The 19,684-nt window shown below is 65.8% G+C and overlaps 4 protein-coding genes across 9 annotated transcripts; 2 read left to right on the top strand and 2 right to left on the bottom strand.

The window, feature by feature from the left end:
• Positions 1-1,614: 1,614 nt before the first annotated feature.
• On the bottom strand, positions 1,615-4,338 carry SLC25A11 (solute carrier family 25 member 11). The gene is made up of 8 exons (XM_080825620.1): positions 4,070-4,338; positions 3,384-3,536; positions 3,097-3,303; positions 2,827-2,917; positions 2,649-2,739; positions 2,469-2,568; positions 2,338-2,389; positions 1,615-2,229 (listed from the first exon to the last, which is right to left on the bottom strand). Exons 1-8 carry the CDS (start codon positions 4,162-4,164, stop codon positions 2,074-2,076), a joined length of 945 nt encoding a protein of 314 aa, XP_080681746.1. The 5' UTR covers positions 4,165-4,338; the 3' UTR covers positions 1,615-2,073.
• On the top strand, positions 3,503-8,925 carry RNF167 (ring finger protein 167). Its single transcript, XM_080825619.1, has 11 exons — positions 3,503-3,621; positions 4,553-4,627; positions 4,759-5,255; positions 5,333-5,413; positions 6,544-6,669; positions 6,779-6,866; positions 7,058-7,148; positions 7,363-7,468; positions 7,615-7,708; positions 8,255-8,335; positions 8,422-8,925. The coding sequence occupies exons 3-11, from the start codon at positions 5,172-5,174 to the stop codon at positions 8,721-8,723; spliced, it is 1,053 nt and encodes a 350-aa protein (XP_080681745.1). The 5' UTR covers positions 3,503-3,621; positions 4,553-4,627; positions 4,759-5,171; the 3' UTR covers positions 8,724-8,925.
• A 457-nt stretch (positions 8,926-9,382) lies between these two features.
• PFN1 (profilin 1) lies at positions 9,383-12,652 on the bottom strand. The gene is made up of 3 exons (XM_080825617.1): positions 11,871-12,652; positions 10,329-10,521; positions 9,383-9,733 (listed from the first exon to the last, which is right to left on the bottom strand). The coding sequence occupies exons 1-3, from the start codon at positions 12,000-12,002 to the stop codon at positions 9,636-9,638; spliced, it is 423 nt and encodes a 140-aa protein (XP_080681743.1). The 5' UTR covers positions 12,003-12,652; the 3' UTR covers positions 9,383-9,635.
• Positions 12,390-19,210, top strand: ENO3 (enolase 3). Of its 6 annotated transcripts, none has more exons than XM_080825616.1 (12): positions 12,390-12,497; positions 15,130-15,216; positions 15,473-15,568; positions 15,748-15,806; positions 16,012-16,081; positions 16,405-16,538; positions 17,383-17,605; positions 17,712-17,909; positions 18,085-18,286; positions 18,663-18,771; positions 18,902-18,960; positions 19,049-19,206. In XM_080825616.1, the coding sequence occupies exons 2-12, from the start codon at positions 15,132-15,134 to the stop codon at positions 19,116-19,118; spliced, it is 1,305 nt and encodes a 434-aa protein (XP_080681742.1). In that variant the 5' UTR covers positions 12,390-12,497; positions 15,130-15,131; the 3' UTR covers positions 19,119-19,206. The 6 variants fall into 6 exon arrangements, with proteins under 6 accessions (XP_080681742.1, XP_080681741.1, XP_080681738.1 ...); XM_080825615.1 differs by lacking the exon at positions 12,390-12,497 and adding an exon at positions 13,083-13,252; XM_080825612.1 differs by lacking the exon at positions 12,390-12,497 and adding an exon at positions 13,518-13,895.
• Positions 19,211-19,684: the final 474 nt, after the last annotated feature.

Here is a 19,684-nt window from a genome sequence, read left to right as displayed (position 1 = left end):
ACCAGAGTGCCCAGGGGGCCTATCACTTGCACGACCAAAGCCCCACCTGCCCCCTCCCCCGTTGTCTCCCTCACCCACAAAAGCGCACCCGTGGCCTGGGGTGCCCCCTCTTCCTGGGGGGCCGACCACCAGGCCACCGTGAGCACTAGTTCCAGCTCTAAACCCTAAGTCTTCCTGGAGCAGCCACTCCTGGGGCGCACCTGCCCCCAGGGCACCCAGGAGCCAGGCGGGCACCCGCCCCACCCCTGCCTGCACCTGCCCAGCTCAGCGGCCCGCGCGTGTGCCCGGCGGCCTGCGCCACCACACCGGGTCCTGCCGACCACCGAGCCGCCGCCCCGGCCAGGCGTCCCGCTCGCACGCTAGAAGCCACTCCTCTCCCGCTCCCCACCATCCCGCTGCTCCCCCTCACCACACGGAGTGCGCTGTCTTTCCTGCGGGGTCTCCAGCCCAAACCAAGGCTGGCCCCATTCTCTGGGGCCCAGAGAACAGGAGTGAGAGCTGAGCCTTCCCAGCTCCAGACCCCTCCCTTCTCCGGATGGCACGAACCTGAAAACCCGCCCACACCTGTCCTGCTTGGAAGTCTCCCGTAGACACAGCACAAACCCGGAGCTCAGCCAGCAAGGGCTTCGACGCACTCACCCAGCTGACTTCTTACAGCAGGTGCTTCTCCCTCTGTGCTCCCGGGGCTGCCAGCTTCGAGATCACCGGCTCCCTGCACCGCCCCCACCCCAGGGTTCCCCTCTGAGACTTGACTCTCTAGTCGGGCAGGTGTGCTGCCCCATCCATCTGACCGCCACCAGCGAGGCTCTCCCCTCCAGCCGGGCCAGGGCCCCCAAGTTACCCTGCCATGGTCCACTCTCTCCCCCATTGCCCCTGGGCCATCTTCCTCTCTGGACTTAGAACCCCTTAAGGACAAGGCCCAGGTTCCCGGCGTCTTAGAGTGGCCACTGTGCCCCAGGCCAACAAGCATCCAGAGTAGGTAAGAGGAGCGGCAGACAGGGAAGGTCCCAGCCGGGGCGCCGGGCTCCTCCTCTCCTCCTCCTGACGCGGCTCTGCCAAGGGGACAGCTCCCACCTGCCGCCTGCCTGTCCCCTGGCCTGGCTCAGACGACTTCGGGCCTCACGCTGCCCAGCCCTCCTTCCAGCTGACCTTGCTGTGCCCTCTGATGCCCCAGGAGCGTTTTGGGCTCCTCGAGGCAGGGCCTGGGAAGCACACATCAGTCTCCGTGGGGTGGAGCTCAGATCAAGTCTCTGGCCAACACTCCCCGTGCCCCAAGTTCCCACGAGCCTCTTAGCCCTGGGCGTCTGCCCCCACGGCTCAGCCTGCTCCCTCCTCTGCCTGAGTCGCCAGGCCGCGGAGGCTTTCCTGGGGATCCCGAGAGATGAGCCTTGCCTCTGAGCGAGTGGCCGGGAAGCAGCACGCGGGGCCTCCGTCTCGGCTGTCCTTACCTGTCGGCTGCCGCTGCCGCCACCACACCGAGACCAACCGACCTGGCGGTTGCGTAAAATGGGCAAGTGCCTTCTCTTTAAAGCTCCAGCTACTGCGTTCCTGGGACCTCCGCCTCTTTGTCCAGCTGCCTCCCCTCCCGCCCCCACAACTATCCGGATCTGGGGGTGATGTCATCAATCCAATTTATTGATCAGGTCCTCAGCGAGGTGGAGGAAGGGTCACGCCCTCCCGCTGCAAACCTTCTAGCCATCATGACAGTTTCTGCCACCTCCTGTCCCCTCGGCCCTGCCTTGGTTTACCCACCGAGAAGGGGGATCTTCCGCTGTCCTACGTGCCCCGAAACTAACGCCCAAGAGGAGGCCGGAAAGCTCGAGGCAGCTTCCCAGCTCCCCCAACCGCCGACGCACAGCCAGGGGCAGAGAGGTCACGGGGATCAGGACAAGCAAGGCGGGGGATGCAGGGGTAGGACAGACCAGAGTCCTCTGCCGCAGAGAAGAGAACCACACTGTGGAGGACAAATAAATAGAGGGGCCCAGGGCAGTAGAGTCCAGGCCCCCAGGGGCGCACTGACTGCGGGAGCAGCGGGAGAGCGGGAGCCCTGGCACCCTGGGCCCCTGGCCCGCCTCAGCCACTGAGAAAGACGCGCTTGTACGCCTTGTTCATCTGCTCCAAGAAGATGAAGGTGAGGACGGTGTGTGGGCCCAGGCGGGCGTAGTACGGCGTGAAGCCCTTCCAGAGGCTGAAGAATCCCTCGTAGCGGACAACCTTCACCAGCACATCCTGCACAGGCGGGCAGGGCGTCGGGGCTAGGACCTGGCTTCCAAGGCCGTGACCGGCTTCCCCGGCACCCTCCCTGCCCTCCCAGAGCCCCTAGCCCCGCTGCCTCACCAGCCCGTTCTTGTATTCCGGCTTCCCGTCAATCATCCTCATGTTCTGGATCCTGCAGGAAAGGCAGGGGCGTGAGAGACACACAGAGCGGGGCCTCCCGTCTGTCTCCGGGAGCCGGCCTGCACACTCACCGGGTCTTGACAATGTCCACGGGCATGGAGGCAGCCGTGGTGACCAAGCCGCTGATCATGCTGGCGCAGAAGTGGCAGAGGATGTTGTCAGAGAAGTAGCCTGGGGGAGGCGAAGCAGGGGCGGTGGTCAGCGCGGAGCCGGCCCGGGCCAGGCTGGGGTGCCCCCGCTCCGGGGCTCACCTGAGTCCAGTAAGAACTGCTTGGACTGGGAGTAGGAGGCGAGCTGGGCCGCATTGACCACAACAGCGCGAGCCATGGTAGGGATGCAGCCCTGTGGGGGGTGGGATGGGGGCTGTGGTGTCAGAGATCGCCAAGAGCTGCCCCCTGCCCCCCCAAAGTCTCCAGCCCCTTCACTCACCCTCCATAGCGTGGGGACCCCCTCCTCTTGGGCGATTCGAATCAGAGCATTGAAGACGTTTTTGTAGCCACGGCGCTGGTCAGGAGGAAGCCTGGTGGGAAGACAGGGAGAGGCCAAGCTCAAGATAGACCACCCTGCCCCACGGGAGCAAAGAAAGGGGAGCCAGAACACGGGCATCACTGCCCCGCTCCAGACCAGGGATAAGGAGTCAGTCCACTGACGCCGGATCCCAGAGAACGAAGCTGGGGCAGACTCAGCCCTGGAACTCACCGGCCATCGGCGGTCATGCGGATAAGAGCCACCTCGGCAGGTGTGCCCACGAAGGCACCCGTCGCACCTGCGGTCATGCCAATCAGGGCCTTCAGCAGAAAGCCAGGCGGTGTGCCGTCCGCCCCAGTCAGGCGCTCAAACAGCACCGTGTAGATGCCGAGGCGGGTGGTGGTGTAGGTGGCCTGGCGCAGCAGGCCAGCCGACAGCCTGGGGAGCGAAGAGGTCAGGGCATCAGGCCAGGGTCTGTAGCCGCCAAGCCGCCCTCTACCACCAGCACTCCCCCGTACCCAGTGTAAATGCCCCTCAGCCCCTCTGCCCTCAGGATGCTGGTGAGGGCGTGGAAGCTGGTCTTGTATTCCCGAGTCTTGGCTCCCTCCCCACTCAGCTGCATCCGGTTCTTCACCAGGTCCAGCGGCTGCACGAACACCGTCGCTCCCATCCTGGAGGAAGACAGAAGCAGAGTCCAGGGCTCACTGGAACCTGGCAAGGAGAGGCCACCAAGGGCCAGGCCCGCCCCATGATTAAGTAAGTGTTCAGAAGTCTGGTGGTTATGGGTGTATGTGTCCGTCTGTGCCAGGAGGCACGGGTCTGAAAAGGTCCAGTGCGGAGGGGCATGCAACGGCAGGTGCTCCACTCTGCTCGAGGGGGTCAGGCAGTGATCCGGAGCGGCCTGCAGCCCACCCCAGAAAGGAGGTGGGCGCTCGTGACCCGGAGCCCCACAGGACCCGGGAGAGCCGAGCACCGGGCCGGGAAGCTCAAGTGGCCCGAGGCGCCGTGCAAGGAGCCTGCACGCAGCCCAGCAGGGCCCCGCAACGGGGGAGAGGATCCTGGCAGCCCACCAAGGACCTCGGCGTACGCCTGGGACCGCGCTGACCCCGTGCCGACCGGGTCCCCGCCACCGACCCGCAGCTGAACCGGCCCGCTTCCCCGCAGCCGTCCCTTCCTCCCTCCCGACGCCGGGGCCTGAGCTCACCCGGCCAGGCCCCCAAACAGGAACTTGACGGACTTAGGGGACGTGCGGGGCTTCGCGTCTACCCCGCCGGCCCCGGGACTCGCCGTGGCCGCCATCGCCGCTCAGGGGCCCTCGGCTCCGGGTCCTGCGCGCGAGCGGCCCCACTCGCGCCCAAGGTGACACCGCGCGCGCAACAGGGCCGAGGGCGCGCGCACGCCCCTCCGGCTCTCCGGGCCGGCCCCAGCTGGAAGCCGGCGCAGGCGCAGGCGCGCGGCGCAAAGGCCGCCGGGAGCGAGGCGGAGCCGGAGGCGGGGCTTCGGGGAGGTGTTGCGGGAAGGGGTGTGGCTGGTTTAGGAAGCCAGGGCCCGGACGTACTTTTCGCTGAATTGGACTCGCGGGAAAAGAGTGTCAGGAGATCTCGCGAGACAGAATTGAGCTAGGGAAGCCGGCGGGGGGTGGCGGAGAGCCTCTCTCGCGATAGGAGCAGCAGGCGTTCCCCCGCAGGAGGGACAGCGTGGGGAGGACTCTCGCGAGACCCGAAGGTGCCGCAGCCGCGGCGGCGGCCGGAGAGGGCGACAGGTTTGTTCAATCGGGCAGCTCCCAGGTCCCGGGCATGGGGGAGGAGGACTGGGTCGTTCTCGGGTGCGGCGCTCGCGGCATCTGCAGAGGCACTCCCTCCGCCCTGACCTTCCTCCGAACGGCCCTTTTAGGACCGGAAGTCCTTCCTCTCGAGCGCCCAGGGCTGGAGGCCGCCGGACTCCTTCCCGGAAGCCCTTCCCCGGCCGCGAGGACGCCGGCGCACCTGCCCGGAAGTCCCGCCTCCGGGAGCGCCCCCACCCCGCCCGAAGTTTCCCTGTCACCTGTGCCTGCCGCCGTCCCCGTTCCCGGTCTTGTCCCTGTACCCGCGAGCGGCGCGTTGAGTGCCTCCCGCCCCGCCGCGCTGACCGGGCTGGGCCCCGCACGCGCGCACTCGGGGCCCCTCCCCCGCGCCCCCATGTAGCTGGGAAGCGGGGCCTGGGGGTGGTCGGACCCCTGGGATCCTGAGGGAGGGACGGAGGGCGCAGAGCCCCGCTTCTGCTCCTGCTACGGGGCGCGGCCTGCCCAGCCTCTCGCGCCCGCTGCCATGCGGCCCGCGGCCTTCCCGCTTCCCGTGGTGGTGGCCGCCGTGCTGTGGGGGGCGTCCCCCGCGCGGGGGCTCATCCGAGCGGTGAGTGGAGGGCCGGGTGGGGGGCGGGGGCGGGCGCGGGGCCGCGGCGCCGGGGAACACGGCTCTCTCGCCCGCAGACCTCGGACCACAACGCCAGCATGGACTTCGCGGACCTGCCCGCTCTCTTCGGGGCCAGCCTGAGCCAGGAGGGCCTGCAGGTGATGGTCTCCCCTAGACCTTCTCTCTCCCGGGGAGGGGCTTGCGGAGGCTGGAGCCCGTCGGGGGTGGGTTCAGAGCCTGGAGGAGGCAGAAGACAGAGTCCCCTGTGGGCGCCTTGGAGGGGCGTGGAAGGGGACGAGGGCGACGGCGGGGCAGAGCCCCGCTCCCAGCGGGGTCTTACGACGTCGGGCAACTCAGTGACCTCCCCGCGGCTTGATTCGGATTGGGAAATGGGGTGAGAGGCGTTTTTTCAGGGTTTCGGGGGAGTCTGGTCCCATAAGCAGTGCTGACATGTTTCGCGGTGAAGACGGCCGGCCGGCGAGCACGCCCCGGCCCCGCGTCCGTGCGCTAGTTCGTTAGGTGGGTGGTGGATCACCGAGCGCGGGGAAGAGAGGACAAGTGTACGTGTGGGAACCTTCAGGGTCGTGTGGGCTCTGGCCAACAGCTCATGAGTCGGGCAGCATCCCCTGTAGCAGGTAGGAAGGAGCTTCTCGGAGTTGCATGGAAATGAGAGGCTTTGGTAGGCCGGAGGTGGCAGGACAAGCAAGTTACGTTCCGGTTAGAGCTGACCGTGGCAAGACCCTCTCTCTCCAGCGGATGGCAGGGGTCTGTCGGGCAGATGGCCCTGCGAGTTCTGACCCGCTCGTTCCAGACGGGCTGCTTCCAATTCCGTTCCTGGGGGAGGTTGGGACTAACTCAGGGAGCCCGCCCGGGTCCGGGGCTTAGCACAAGTGGCTCCATTTGGGGCCTCTGGCTGTTTTCTTAACAGAGGGGACTGTGTTTTGTGGGAGTGTGTGCTGGAGACGGGTGGGACACGGAGCTGGAGAAGGAGTGGCCGGGCCGAGTGCCGACTGGGTTTATAAGCTGAGAGACTGGAAGGCAGAATCTGAGTTAGCTTCGAGTGTGGGGTAGAGGCTCCTCTGGGACAGGGAGACGGGTGTGGGAGGTCTGGCCGGGGGGTGTCGTGTGATGTCCTTGCCTCTTCGGGAGGCGGACTTCTGACTCAGGTAGGACGCTCAGGGGTGAGGGAGTGAGGGACGGAGCGCGCAGCACGGGGCAGCCGGTCTGCTTGGTGGGGCCCCGTGGGGAGGCGAAATCCAACTGTTGTTCGCTTCTCCTCCTTCCCCAGGGCTTCCTCGTGGAGGCCCACCCGGCCAACGCCTGCAGTGCCATTGCCCCTCCGCCCCCAGCCCCGGTCAACGGGTCAGTCTTTATCGCACTGCTTCGAAGATTCGACTGCAACTTTGACCTCAAGGTTGCTGAATGCGCAGTGGGAGCTGGGAGCTGAGGGTGACAGAGGTACCCGGCACGAAGGGAGGCAAGGGCCACGATGGCCCCTTACCTAACCCTGCCTCGTCCCCCAGGTCCTGAATGCTCAGAAGGCGGGGTATGGCGCAGCGGTGGTGCACAACGTGGGCTCCAACGAGCTTCTGAACATGGTGTGGAACAGCGGTGAGGCTGCGGCACCTGGGCGAGCTGGGTTTTCGCTAGAGCTTAGACTGAGATGTGGGTGGTGTGTGGCCGCCAGCTTGGGAGAACAGTCAGTCCTTGGGGCAGGATAGAGCAGGAGAACCGAGCGCCAGGGTTAGTGATGGAGCGGCGCGGAGGGCTGGGTTTGCAGCGTCGTGCACTGATCCCCGCAGAGGAAATCCAGCAGCAGATCTGGATCCCATCTGTGTTTATTGGGGAGAGGAGCTCCGAGTACCTGCGTGCCCTCTTTGTCTACGAGAAGGGGTAGGACGCGTCCCTCCTTCTCCCTCTGTCTTCAGCCCTTCTGTGCCAACCTGGAGCCCACGCCTCCGAGCCCTGGCCATTCAGCCTCCGGTCCTTGTCACTGTGCCTCGAGACTTTCCTCCCACCTCCTTCCCCGTTCGTGGGCCCCCTCCAGCGCGTTAACTTCGTTCCTTTGCCTTTCCTGCTCCTCTGATCCTGGTCTTCCTTTTCCCAGGGCTCGGGTGCTTCTGGTCCCAGACAACAGCTTCCCTCTGGGCTATTACCTCATCCCCTTCACAGGCATCGTGGGCCTGCTGGTTCTGGCCATGGGAGCGGTGATGGTGAGTAGCTCGGGGTGAGGGACGGCAAGAGCTGTGGCCTTTAAAGCCAGACTGGGTCTGTGCGTGGGAGGTTGGGGGGGGGGTTGTACTGGAGTTGCCCTGTTTTGTTCCCTACATCAACCCGCATCCACGCTCCCCTTCCCCAGGTAGTCCGTTGTATCCAGCACCGGAAGCGGCTGCAGCGGCATCGACTGACCAAAGAGCAGCTCAAGCAGATCCCTACCCATGACTATCGGAAGGGTGAGGGGCTCGCGCGGAGGTGGGGGCCTTTCCCACGGCTCACCTGGTGCCGAAGGAGCTGGAGCTCGGGAGACAAGGGGCGGGGATGGCAGGTGTCAGCCTGGGACGCCGGCTTTCTCTTTCTTCACCCGCATGCGCGGTGAGGTTGGGACAGTAGAGCAGGAGGTGGAAGGCACTGATGGTTAAATGCAGGAGTTGGGGGGAGAGGGGGAGGATGGCCCTTGCCGGGAAGGGAGCTGAGAAGCAGTGGGGAGGAGTTGGTGTGAGAAGGAAGAAACAGGTAAGGAGGGGTTGGGTCTCCAGGCCCTGGAGCCTCCAGTGCCCATATAAGGCTAAGCAAAGCCCTGCCCCCCCACTTCCGCCCCTCCCATTCCCTACCTCCCCACCCTTACACCTCCCCCCACAGAAACCCACTTCCCTAACCCCAGGTTCTTTACGTCCTACTCTGGCCAGGGAGGGTAGCTGGCGGGTTCCGCGGCACCACCCCGAGTTCTTGGGGGCCTTGGTCTAGGATGGCTCAGTGTCAGGACTTTCTTCCTGCCCCAGGAGACCAGTATGATGTGTGTGCCATCTGCCTGGATGAGTATGAGGACGGGGACAAGCTGAGAGTGCTCCCCTGTGCTCACGGTGAGGCCCTCCCTTCCTGGTCCCGCCCCGAGCCTCCCCAGCCCTGCGGGCAGCAGGTGCCTCACCCCCCCCCCCCCATCTCTCAGCCTACCACAGCCGCTGCGTGGACCCCTGGCTCACCCAGACCCGGAAGACGTGTCCCATCTGCAAGCAGCCTGTGCACCGCGGCCCCGGGGACGAAGACGAGGACGAGACTCAGGGGCAAGAGGGTGATGAGGAAGGGGAGCCGAGGGACCACCCTGCCTCAGAGCGGACCCCACTTCTGGGCCCCAGCCCCACGCCGCCCGCCTCCTTTGGCTCCCTAGCTCCAACCTCTCCTGTTCTCCCGGGGTCTTCAACAGATGCCCCACCCACGCCCCCTTCCTCTTCAGCTGCCATCCTGGTCTAATAGTCCCCTGACCCCCCGACACGCACCCCTCCCATGACCTATTTGCACAGACCCTCATCCTCGCTCAGTCTTCTGTGTTGAGGGATGGGGGACATTTCCACCCCAGGTTTCTCCCTTCCTCAACCCCATCCTTTTGAGGGGGTTGGGGCTGGAGAGGGACTGGGTCTTCACTTACTGGTTAATAAAGTTTTTGTGAACTAAGGGTGAGATCATTCTCATACACATGTACTCCTTTTGGGGAATCGACCCCCTCTTTTTTTTGCCATAAAGGGGCAGGGGTGTGCTGAGAGAACCTGTAGCCATGGGGACAGCCCCGGCAGGCGTTTACTGTGACTCAGAGAGGGGGAGCCCCACCCACATGGGGATGACTCAACCGGCCCTGCCTTGCCCGCAGGCCTGAACCCATTCTCTGGTCTGGAAGACTCTCCCATTATCTACCAATTCAGCCAGCACCTGAGGACCTAGGACTTGGAAATGCCACCGTGTAAGAGCTGCCCCCCCTCCCCCCACCGGGCAGGTGGGCCCAGGCAGGCGCTTACCCCAGGGCAGGACTTGAGGAAGCCCAAGTTCCTAGACTCTCTCATGCCCTCAACCCTCTTCTAAGCCAGAGGGTCACGGGGACTGTCCATCCTGACACCCAGGCCAAACCACACAGCACCTTGTTAGTAGAATCTTTTTTATTCAGAAAAAAAAACCCAAAAAACAAAAAAAGTTTTCCAACCACACACAGGAGGGGTTTGGGTAGGGGGAGGTGTCTGTCCATCCAGCCCCAGCCCCCAGCCCATGTGGTTTTGGCAGCAATAAGGGGTGTGGGGTAATGGCCCAAAAAATAAAAATGGTGTATGTGTGTGTCTGGGAAGGAGAGGGGTGCAAAAGCCGTGGGGAGTGGTGGGGGGGCAGGGACGGACGAGGTCAGTACTGGGAACGCCGCAGGTGGGAGGCCATTTCATAACATTTCTTGTTGATCATACCACCGTGGACACCTTCTTTGCCCATCAGCAGGACTAGCGCTGGAGGAAAGAGAAAGGAGGCTGGGACCCAGGTGTCACAATTCCACCCCCTGCCAGCTGTTGAGCAGCTGTCCAGCCCTGGGGCTGTAACCCAACCGCCTCTCTCCCAGCACCCCCCCCCACCACAGGCAGGCTGTCAGTCACTCTGGAACAATAGGGCTTTTCAAGAGGGGGAAATCAAGCTTGGAGCTGGAGAGGGCTCCGCTAAAATTCAGGGGCTGAGGCTGGCAGGCTGGTGACTGGGACTCAGGCTAGAAATAAGCCGGTGGAGCCTGCCACGCCACATCTTAACAAAAGAGTTCAAAAGACAGAGCTAAATGCCAACTTCTGGCCCCCTCGTCTACCTCTCCCAAGAAAATAGGGTTTCCCCTCTGAAAAGGTTCAGGGGCAGGAAGGAACTTAAGAGGTAATACAGTTCAACTTCTTGACATTTCGAGAGGAGGAACTGAGACAGAACTGGAGGAACCATCCAGAGTCCCAGCATCCAGCAGCCTGGTATGATCCCCTCACACTGGGGAGCCGCACAGAAGAACCACCCAAAAGACTAACAGGAGGGATCCCAGAGCTGGGAGAAGATTAAGAGCCAGAAACTCACTCTTGGCAGTCATGGTGACAGTGATGTTGAAAGTGGGGGCTCCACCGGTGCTCTTGGTACGAAGGTCCATGGTGAACTCCCCATCCTGCAGCAGTGAGTCCCGGATAACAGAACATTTCTGGCCCCCAAGTGTCAGCCCGTTCACGAAAAAACTTGACCGGTCTTTGCCAACCAGGACACCAACCTCAGCTGGCTGGGAGGGGAAAGGGGCAGCCATCAGGTTAGTACAGTGAGGTTCCCACCGGCTTCAAGGACCCACCTGCCCTCCACACCTCCCTCCAGAGGGGCTCTACGTCCCCTGCTCTGTGCACATCTCCGGCATTTGAGAACCTCTAGAGGGGACCTGCTGAGCAACGGGGTAAACCTAGGAAATGCTCACAGAAAGGGACCACACGTTCCTCTGGGCACCTCGATCTCACTTAATAGGAAAAGCAAAGCCAAGAAATAAAGGAAGCCAAAAGCCAGGGAGCAGAATGGCCGGGCATGGAATGGGGAGCCTTTGGATGCACACCACTCTCCTTCAGGAAAAGCAGAAGCGAAGAGGGGAAGGGAGGGGGCGGGCGAAGCAGGAGAAGCAACTTTGCCCTTATTTGGTCAAAGGTTCTGCAGGAGTTGCTAGGGGCCCGGACGCCTGGGTCTCCTGGTGACTTAGGGTCTGGGTCCAGGTAGCCGAGCCCCGAAAGGAGGAAGCAGATCCCCGGGGGCTTTCCGGGGAAGCTGGAAAACTTGGGAAGGGGGCGCGGGGCCAGAGGCGGCCACCCCGCAACCAGCTCTAGACACCCCAGGGAGCCTCTCCCCCCTCCCCCTAACACCCCAAACCCCCACATCCGGTCCCCTCCCGCCCGGAAATCCCCTTCCCCCCCTCCCGAACTTCCGCTCCCCCTCCCCACTTCCGGGCAGCGCGGACCGGGGAGGTGGTGATGGGGCCGGCAGCCCTCATCCCTCATTCCTTCACTCGCGCGGCCTCCAACTTCTCACAAAGTTCCCCCGCCGCGGGCCCCGCCGCATGGCGGGAAGGGCGGGCGCGGGGACTTCCGGGACGGGCCTCCCCGGGGCGCGGGGCGCACAGCGCGCCGACCCCGGGGGGCGTGGGGCGGCCTCGCCCTTTCTCACGGAGCCGGGAGCGCGGGGAGCCCCGGGCGAGCGCGGCGGCCTCCCGCGGCCCGCAGCGGGAACAATGGTGGCGGGGCGCGAGCCGGCCGCCGGAAGCGGGGCCGGGGGTCCCCCCAGCGCCGCCCGGTGCCCGCGCCCGCCCCGCCCTGGCCGAGGCGGAAGTGGGCCTCCGCACCGGGCGGCGCGCCCCTCCCCGCCCTGTGCCCCGGATGTAACGCCCCGTCGCGGGCAGCGGGGAGCGGGAGGGATGGGCGCCGCCGCCCCGGGGCGCGGGTCTCGGGGCCGCGGGGGGCCCGCTCACGTGCGGCCGCCATCGGCGCCGCCTCCAGGGCGAGGACCCGGTCGCGGCCCGCGCCCGCCCCCACCCGGGTCCCTCCCTCTCCGCGTCCGCGCCGGCCGGTGCCCCGGGGCGCGCGGGCCTCGCACTACCGTGATGTTGACGAAGGTCTTCCCGGGGACGGCGGCCCAGACGGAGGGCGAGTCCTTATAGCCCACGATGGCCGCGTCCTGACAGGTCCCGTCCGCCATGAGGTTGTCGATGTAGGCGTTCCACCCGGCCATGGCTGCTGCGGGGGCTGCTCTCGGCGCTGCTGCTGGGGCGGCGGGCTGGGCTCGGGGGCCTCGGGCTGGCGGGCGGGGGGAGGCGGAGAGCTCGGGGCGCGCGCTGCCGTCCGGACCGCGGCTCCGCTCGGCTGTGCAGCAGCCCTCGCACCGCCACTTCCTGCTCCTCCCCCCCCCCCGGATTTTTATTTGCAAAGGGCGGGGGGCGGGGCCTGCTCCCCGTTCCCTCCCTCCCCCCCGCCTGCCCAGAGACCGAACTTTGCAAAGGCGATTTTAAAAATCCCTCCCCCTATTGCAAAATTTGCAGAGTTGGGTGGAAAGCCCTTTGAAAGGATGGGGGGCGGCGGCGGCGGGGGCACTTAGGGTCAGGGCTCGCCCCGCTTCGCCCCGAAAATCCGTGAGACGCCGGTGTCGGGGAAGGCGGCGAGCCCGAGGCGGGCAGGGAAGTGGAGGGAAGGCGAATCGGCGAGCCTCGAGCCGCGCCGGTGGAGGCGGGTGCGGGGCGCGCAGGGTTAAACCGACCGGCTCCCCCTTCCCCCACCTCCGCCTGAGGGCAGGAGCGGCGGCGGCGGCGGCGGCGGCGCGTGCGCCTGCGCCTGCGCGGGGCCGAGCCGGGCGGGAGGGCGCGGGGCGGTTGGGGCCGGCGGCCCGGGGCGCGGGAGCAAGGGGCGCGCGCCTGAGCGCGCGCGACGGGACCCCCCGCGGAGGCGGGCGGGCCGGGGACGTGTCTCCCGCCGGGCGGAAGGGGCGGGGGTGCGGCGCGCGCGGGCCCGCTGCCGCCTATCGGTTTTATTCAGTCCAGAAGTGCGGGAGCCCAGGGGGAGGTGGCCAGGCCGGAGTTGAAGGCCCACCGGGGGCCACTCGTGTCCCCAGGATCTGCCCGAGGGGCACAAGCCGGGGCAGCTCCAGCCCCCAGGCAGGCCTTCGCCCCGCGTTCCGGCCCCGCCCGGCCTCTCCCCCAACGCACACACACACACACACACACCCGGCCAGCAGTTGGGGTCACCGGCCGTGCCCCTTGGCCCGGCGCGACAGAGGTCACTGGGCGCGGGAGACGGGGGCGGGACTACTTTTCCGGGCGGAAGAACACCGGGGGGTTGCAAGCTTTGCAACTTTTCCGAGAAGGGGAAAGTCCCCTCCCGCTCGGGCCCCTCGGGTTCTTTCTTCTTTTCGGTGAAACTTGGGCTGAGAAGTCGTACGCGCCCACGGCCCGGCGGGGAGGGGCGGCCGGGGTCCCCACCACGGCCCAGGTGAAGCCGCCCGCGCGGCCGCGGGGCTGGGCCGCTTCCGGCCCTGGGGGAGGGGCGCCCCGCCGGCCGCCGCCGGCCGCCCCCGGCCCCCGACGCCCCCCGGGCCCGTTCCTCGACAGCCGCGCGGCTGAGTCACCGGGCCGCCGGGTGGGGCCGCGCTCGGGCACGTGGCGGCGCTCCTCGCCCGCCGGCTCCTGACCTCTGGCCCGCCGCGCCCGGAACCCCGGCTGGAGCACTCCGGGAGGGCGCGGCCGGGGCCGTGGACAGGGCGGGGGAGGGGACGATCCCCCAGGGGCCCGCGGGCCCGGACCCGAGCTGCGGCCCCCCAGATCCCCGCCAGGCTCAGGCGCGCAGGGGCCACCCCTCCTCCCGCCATTCATTTTGGGCCCCGCTAAGGAACTTCATTCACTGCGGGGCTGGGGCCGCGCCCCGAGGCGCCCGCGGTCGGCCGGGAAAGGGGCTCCTGGCTGCCGCTCTGCACCCGGGGCGACAAGTGCTGGCCCAGCGCTATCAGTAGGGAGCCGCGCCAAGTCTGAGGGCCCGTCTAAATTCGGCACCCCGCCCCCTCCCCCCACCCCGTAGCTGGCGCGGGCCGGGAAGGGTGGGGTGGGGCCCAGAGAGGCCGCCATGAGGACCCTGAGAGGTGAGACCCTCTCGCCTCCCGAGTGGGAGATTCCATTTGAGACCTCAGAGCTTGCCCGGGACCCCGGCCCCTCCTCCGAGGGAGGGCAGAGGCGGCCAGGCGCCTGCCCTGTGAGCGGAGCATGTGTGGATGTCAATCCTGCAGCCCCTCTTCCAGGCCCCCTCCCCAGCCCAGCGGGGCTCAGGTTACCTCTGGCCTTTACTAAAGGGCACTAGTCCCTCTTTAACCTTTGCAAAAGAGGAATATAATCCTGGTGAGGGGAGAGACCCCCGATCTGAAGGCCCTTCCCTGCCCCTCCCCAGGGCTGGAATTAAAAGTTGGGGCTTTTATTGGGGGACAGAGAGGAAGGAGGGGTAGTCATTGACCTTTGGGAAGGGGGCAGGTGCCCAGGGCCGAAGGCTGCTGCTTTCGGCTGTAGTGGGCACTTGGCTGGCAGCCCAGGGTGGAGGGGGAGGATGGAGAGGGGGAGAGGCGGGGCTGGCTGGGGCACAGGGTGCTTAGGGGATAAATGCCCAGCCTGAGAGGGGGTGAGCTGACACTGTCCCAGCTGCCACCTAGACTCGGAGCTCGAACCCCTCTCGAAGACATCCCAGGTCTGGTGAATCCTCCAGTCCCAGAGAATGGGGGTGGGGAAGGTGCTGGTTTGGACAAAGTGGGGGAGCTGTCAGCTCTCTCTTCCTCCCAGGACTGGGGGTGCTTGAGAAAGACATGGAAGGGTTGGAGCAAGCAGGATGGGGGGTGCCCAGGGCAGGGAGACCGCAAAGAGAGCCAGGCAGAGGTGGATGGAGAAGGGAAGTGAGGGTTGGAGCCAGAAAGGGAATTTGGGGTCGCCACGGATTTGGAGGAGACCAAGGAGCAGGAAGAGGAGAACCAGCATAGCAGGAGAGGGTCTGAGGGCCAGCAAGCCACGGAGGACCGAGCGCCCCAGCAGAAGGGTGAGGGAGAGGGCCTCAGGGCACCTCTGCGGGCCACAGGGGTCCATGGGGGTCCGGGGAGCCGTGCAGAGGGTGCAGTTAAAGGAGAGGCCCCTGGATCCCTAGGATAGGGGTGGAACAGGAGCTGTTCTGAGGGGGGAGGGGGCTGCGCCAGCGTCTTTGGTCTGTGACCTTTTTGTGGGATATTTTTAGCTCCCGCACCTGCCTTCTTGGGGTGGGGAAGACTCTTAAAGGGCAAGGGATTTCGGGTTCCTTCAGGGATCAGCTGTCCACATGCAGTCACACCTCCTGTCTTGCAGCCATGGCCATGCAGAAGATCTTTGCCCGGGAAATCCTGGACTCCAGGGGCAACCCCACTGTAGAAGTGGACCTGCACACGGCCAAGGGTAACACAGGCCCCTGGAGTGGCTTTGCCTCAGAAGACCCTGGCCCCGGGGATTCTTGCCCCCCCCCCCAGTTCTGCCCCACACCCTGTCCTTTCCCCGGGGTCCCCTTCCCCAGAGTTCTTCCAGCCTGGCTCCCCGGCCCGGAGAAGCAGGAGTCTCCCTCTGCACCGGCCCCTGGCCCTGAGCTCCGAGAGCATACTCTGGCCCTCTGAGGGTGCAGGGGACTGTGTATGACCTTCTCCTTCAACCCTCCCAGGCCGATTCCGAGCAGCTGTGCCCAGCGGAGCTTCCACGGGCATCTATGAGGCCCTGGAACTGAGAGACGGAGACAAATCCCGCTACCTGGGGAAAGGTGAGGGAAAGTGATGGGGGACAAGCCTACGTGTGCGGGTGGGGTCAGGACCTGGGCACTCAGTAGCTTCGTGGGGTGTGGAGGACTGGAACCCAGCACTCTTGAGAAGCTGGGGTCTGCGGGAAGAGGCCTGATTGAATCAGAGTTCTGAACGCCACCCCCCCCCCCGGCCTCTCTAGGGGTTCTGAAGGCCGTGGAACACATCAACAAGACCCTAGGTCCCGCTCTGCTGGAAAAGGCAAGAGGGAGCTCGCTGCCCCACCCCCATGCCCCTGCCCCCCGCCCCGCCGCCGCAGCTCAAGCCTGGGAGAGGCCTTGCTTTGCCAGACCCCCTGTCCATCGTCTCCCCCAAAAACCTGTACTTCCTCCCACAGCATATGCCCTGACTCCTGACAAACGTGACCTCTGCTCCCCCCTCCCCTGCCCCCAACCTCTCCTTCCAGAAACTAAGCGTCGTGGATCAAGAAAAAGTTGACAAATTTATGATCGAGCTGGATGGGACGGAGAACAAGTGTGAGTGGAAAGCCAGGGGAAGAGACGGGATGTGGCAGGGGTGGGAGGCACCCCGGGCTGGAGGTCTGGTTAGGATTACTTCTGCATCCCACGGTTCAGAGCACACCGTGGCTGGCTGGATTTGTACTCACTCCACAGGCATTTCCTGGTGCCTGCCCACCGCCAGGCCTGAAGCTGACACATTCCCCTGGGGCGGGGGCTCCTGGGGGAGACCACTCAGCCCACCCTTCGTGCCCAGCGGTGTGGCCTTCTGATGCTTCCCGGGGTGACCCCAAGCCGTGGGGGAGAAGCCCTCACCCTTTTTTTGTGCTTGCCTCCTCTAGCCAAGTTTGGGGCCAATGCCATCCTGGGCGTCTCCCTGGCCGTGTGCAAGGCTGGCGCGGCGGAGAAGGGGGTCCCTCTCTACCGGCACATCGCAGACCTGGCCGGGAACCCAGACTTGGTCCTCCCGGTCCCTGTGAGTGCAGCTGCCCTCGCCCCATGCCACGGTGACGGGGCCACCCCACCCAGGGAGCCGCGCAGCAGCGGCCCCTGGAGAGTCTACCTTCCAGACCCAGCCCCGAAGGAGCGGTTTCCTGAAACGGAACCTCTCGAGCTGCGGCCCGGCCCCTCCCTCTTTCCCACAATCCCAGCCTCCCATTAAGCCTCTCCGCTGCTTTCCCTGGACCTAACCACCCCCCGCCCCCCCCCACCCCGTGTTCCTTCGCATTCCAGCACTGGGCTTGGTGCTAACTGGGGCAGCTCACTGTGCCCTGTACCCCAGTCCGCGGGTCAGAGGAACAGCGGCTTCAGGCCGAGGGTCTGGCGTCTCCGTCTCCTTTAATCTTTATCAAACCCAGGCCCCTGGTTTAAGCCCCGACGGTGCCCTCCCTGCGCAGGCTGTCCTGGAGGGGAGCCCTGGAGGCAGCCGGCTCTGCCTGTTTGCTCGTGGATCTTACAGGAGTTTGCCCAACCGCTCTCTGCCTCGCGTTCCTCGTCTGTAAAGCGGGGGGATGACAGGAGCTCGCTAACGCAGGGAGCGAGCTCACGGGCCCCACGGAAGGCTCCGCGGCGGCGCCACTGGCTGTCACAGACCAGGCACCTGCGGAGGCCTCGTTTCCAGTCTGTTTGTCTGATTTTGAGCACAAGACCCTGCGGGAAAGCGGGGGTGCTCCCGTCTTGTAGGAACAAGGAGAGAGACCCTGAGCAGTCAGAGTGCTCACTCTCGACCCTGCGGCTGGGGATTCGGGACGCCAGGCTTCCACCTGGACCCTCCCAGCTGGCCCGGGTCTGAGCTGCCCTCCCCTCCCTCCCCCTGCCAGGCCTTCAATGTCATCAACGGGGGCTCGCACGCCGGCAACAAGCTGGCCATGCAGGAGTTCATGATCCTGCCCGTGGGGGCCAGCTCCTTCAAGGAAGCCATGCGCATTGGCGCCGAGGTGTACCACCACCTCAAGGGGGTCATCAAGGCCAAGTACGGGAAGGATGCCACCAACGTGGGTGACGAGGGCGGCTTCGCACCCAACATCCTGGAGAACAATGAGGGTCAGTGTGAGCGCTCTGAGGGGCAGAGCCCCCGCGTCCCCGCGGAGGAGGGGTTGCAGGGACCGCGAGCCCCGGACCCTCAGGTCCCCTGTTGCCCCTCCCCCAGCCCTGGAGCTGCTGAAGACGGCCATCCAGGCGGCCGGCTACCCAGACAAGGTGGTCATCGGCATGGACGTGGCGGCGTCCGAGTTCTATCGCAACGGAAAGTACGACCTCGACTTCAAGTCCCCCGACGACCCCGCGCGGCACATCACCGGGGAGAAGCTGGGGGAGTTGTACAAGAACTTCATTAAGAACTATCCTGGTGAGACCCCCCGCCGTGCGCTCGCTCTTGCCCAGGACCGCGGCACCGGCCCAGCACGGGGACTGGGGCGCCTCCACGGCTCCTAAGGCCCGCCGAAATCCCATCTGGACTCTCCCAGCCTGTCGCCCCGCAAGGCCCCTCCGGTCTTTAACCGGCTCTCTCCCCCACCCCCCAGTGGTCTCCATCGAGGACCCCTTTGACCAGGATGACTGGGCCACCTGGACCTCCTTCCTCTCGGGCGTTAACATCCAGATCGTCGGGGACGACCTCACAGTCACCAACCCTAAGAGGATCGCCCAGGCCGTTGAGAAGAAGGCTTGTAACTGCCTGCTGCTGAAGGTCAACCAGATCGGCTCCGTGACCGAGTCCATCCAGGCGTGAGTGCCTCCCGGCCCCCGGGCGGCCGCAGCCTCCCTCGGCCCCGGCTCTGCCTGTCCAGCCGCGTCTGATGCCCCCCAGCTCCTGCCCCGTCCCACCCTCCTGGCCCCAGAGCTTTGCCCCAGCGACCCTGCCGTGCCCCACCTTCAGCCCGCGGGGTTCCTCCCCCGGATCCTGCCCTTCCTTCCCACCGGTATCTCAGGAGCTCCCGCTCAAAATCGAGATTCTCCCCTTCTCTCCCGCTTCCCAAGGAACTTAGTCATTCCCCTCCCCACCAAGAGCCCACTGCCCCAAACCGAAGGGGAAAGCCCCACCGTGCCCTGGGCTTCCCCTCTGAGGCCCCGGTCGATCTTACCGAGTGTCCTCCCCGCCCAGCTGCAAGCTGGCACAGTCTAACGGCTGGGGGGTGATGGTGAGCCACCGCTCCGGGGAGACCGAGGACACGTTCATCGCCGACCTCGTCGTGGGGCTCTGCACGGGGCAGGTACTCACGGCTCCCAAGTGTCTGACGGGTCTTCTTGGGGTACCCAGATTCCTGCCCGGGTTGGATGCCCGGGCAGGCTGCTCCCACTGCCCGCCTCCCGCAACCCTGGGAACTCCCCTTTCCTCCCCAGATCAAGACGGGTGCCCCCTGCCGCTCAGAGCGCCTGGCCAAGTACAACCAGCTCATGAGGTATGGGGGGGTGCCGCAGCGGGCCGGATGCGGGGGGCCTGGGGCGGTGGGGTTGGGAGGCGCAGCTCTGACTTGGCCTGCCTTCTAGGATCGAGGAGGCTCTCGGGGACAAGGCCGTGTTTGCCGGACGCAAATTCCGCAACCCGAAGGCCAAGTGAGAAGCTGCAGGCCCCGAGCCCCCCCCCGGGACCCATCCAGGCCTTCGAGCCTTTCCCCGCAGAAATAAACGCTGGTGGCAAGCAAGACAGTGGCCTGCTCCTTGGTGGGACGGAGGGGATGCCGGTCTCTGGGCTGGCCACGACAGGAGGTGGAGAGGTGGGACAGAGAGGGAGGAACATGCGGGTGACCTGCTGGGACCCAGAGGAAGGGGAGGGACGGGCTCACACTTTGGAAGGAGGCTGAGGGGAGCAGGGCAGGGGCCGCGGGGTGTCTGAGTGCCCCATGAGGGGAGGCTCCCTCGGATCTGTCTCTCTACCCGCGGTGTGCACTGTGGGTCCGAGTCCGAGGGCTCGTACTCAGGAAGCTCTCAGGACCGGGCACCCTTGTGGACACTTGACACATGTGAACCAGCGCTGGCAAAGGGATACGTTTCCCTCCCCGTCCTGCGTGTGAGGAAACCGAGGCACAGAGCGCCTCCCTGACCGGAGGGGCCAGGAGCCAAAGCCGCGGGCCCCTCGTGGTCAGCGAGTGTGCTCTTTCGATGCGATCTCCTGTAAACCTCACC

The sequence above is a fragment of the Martes martes genome, assembly GCF_963455335.1.
Source record: "Martes martes genome assembly, chromosome: 16".
Lineage (NCBI taxonomy): Eukaryota > Metazoa > Chordata > Mammalia > Carnivora > Mustelidae > Martes > Martes martes.
The sequence above is the reverse complement of the archived record's forward strand: the minus strand, read 5'-3'. Positions and strand labels throughout refer to the sequence as shown.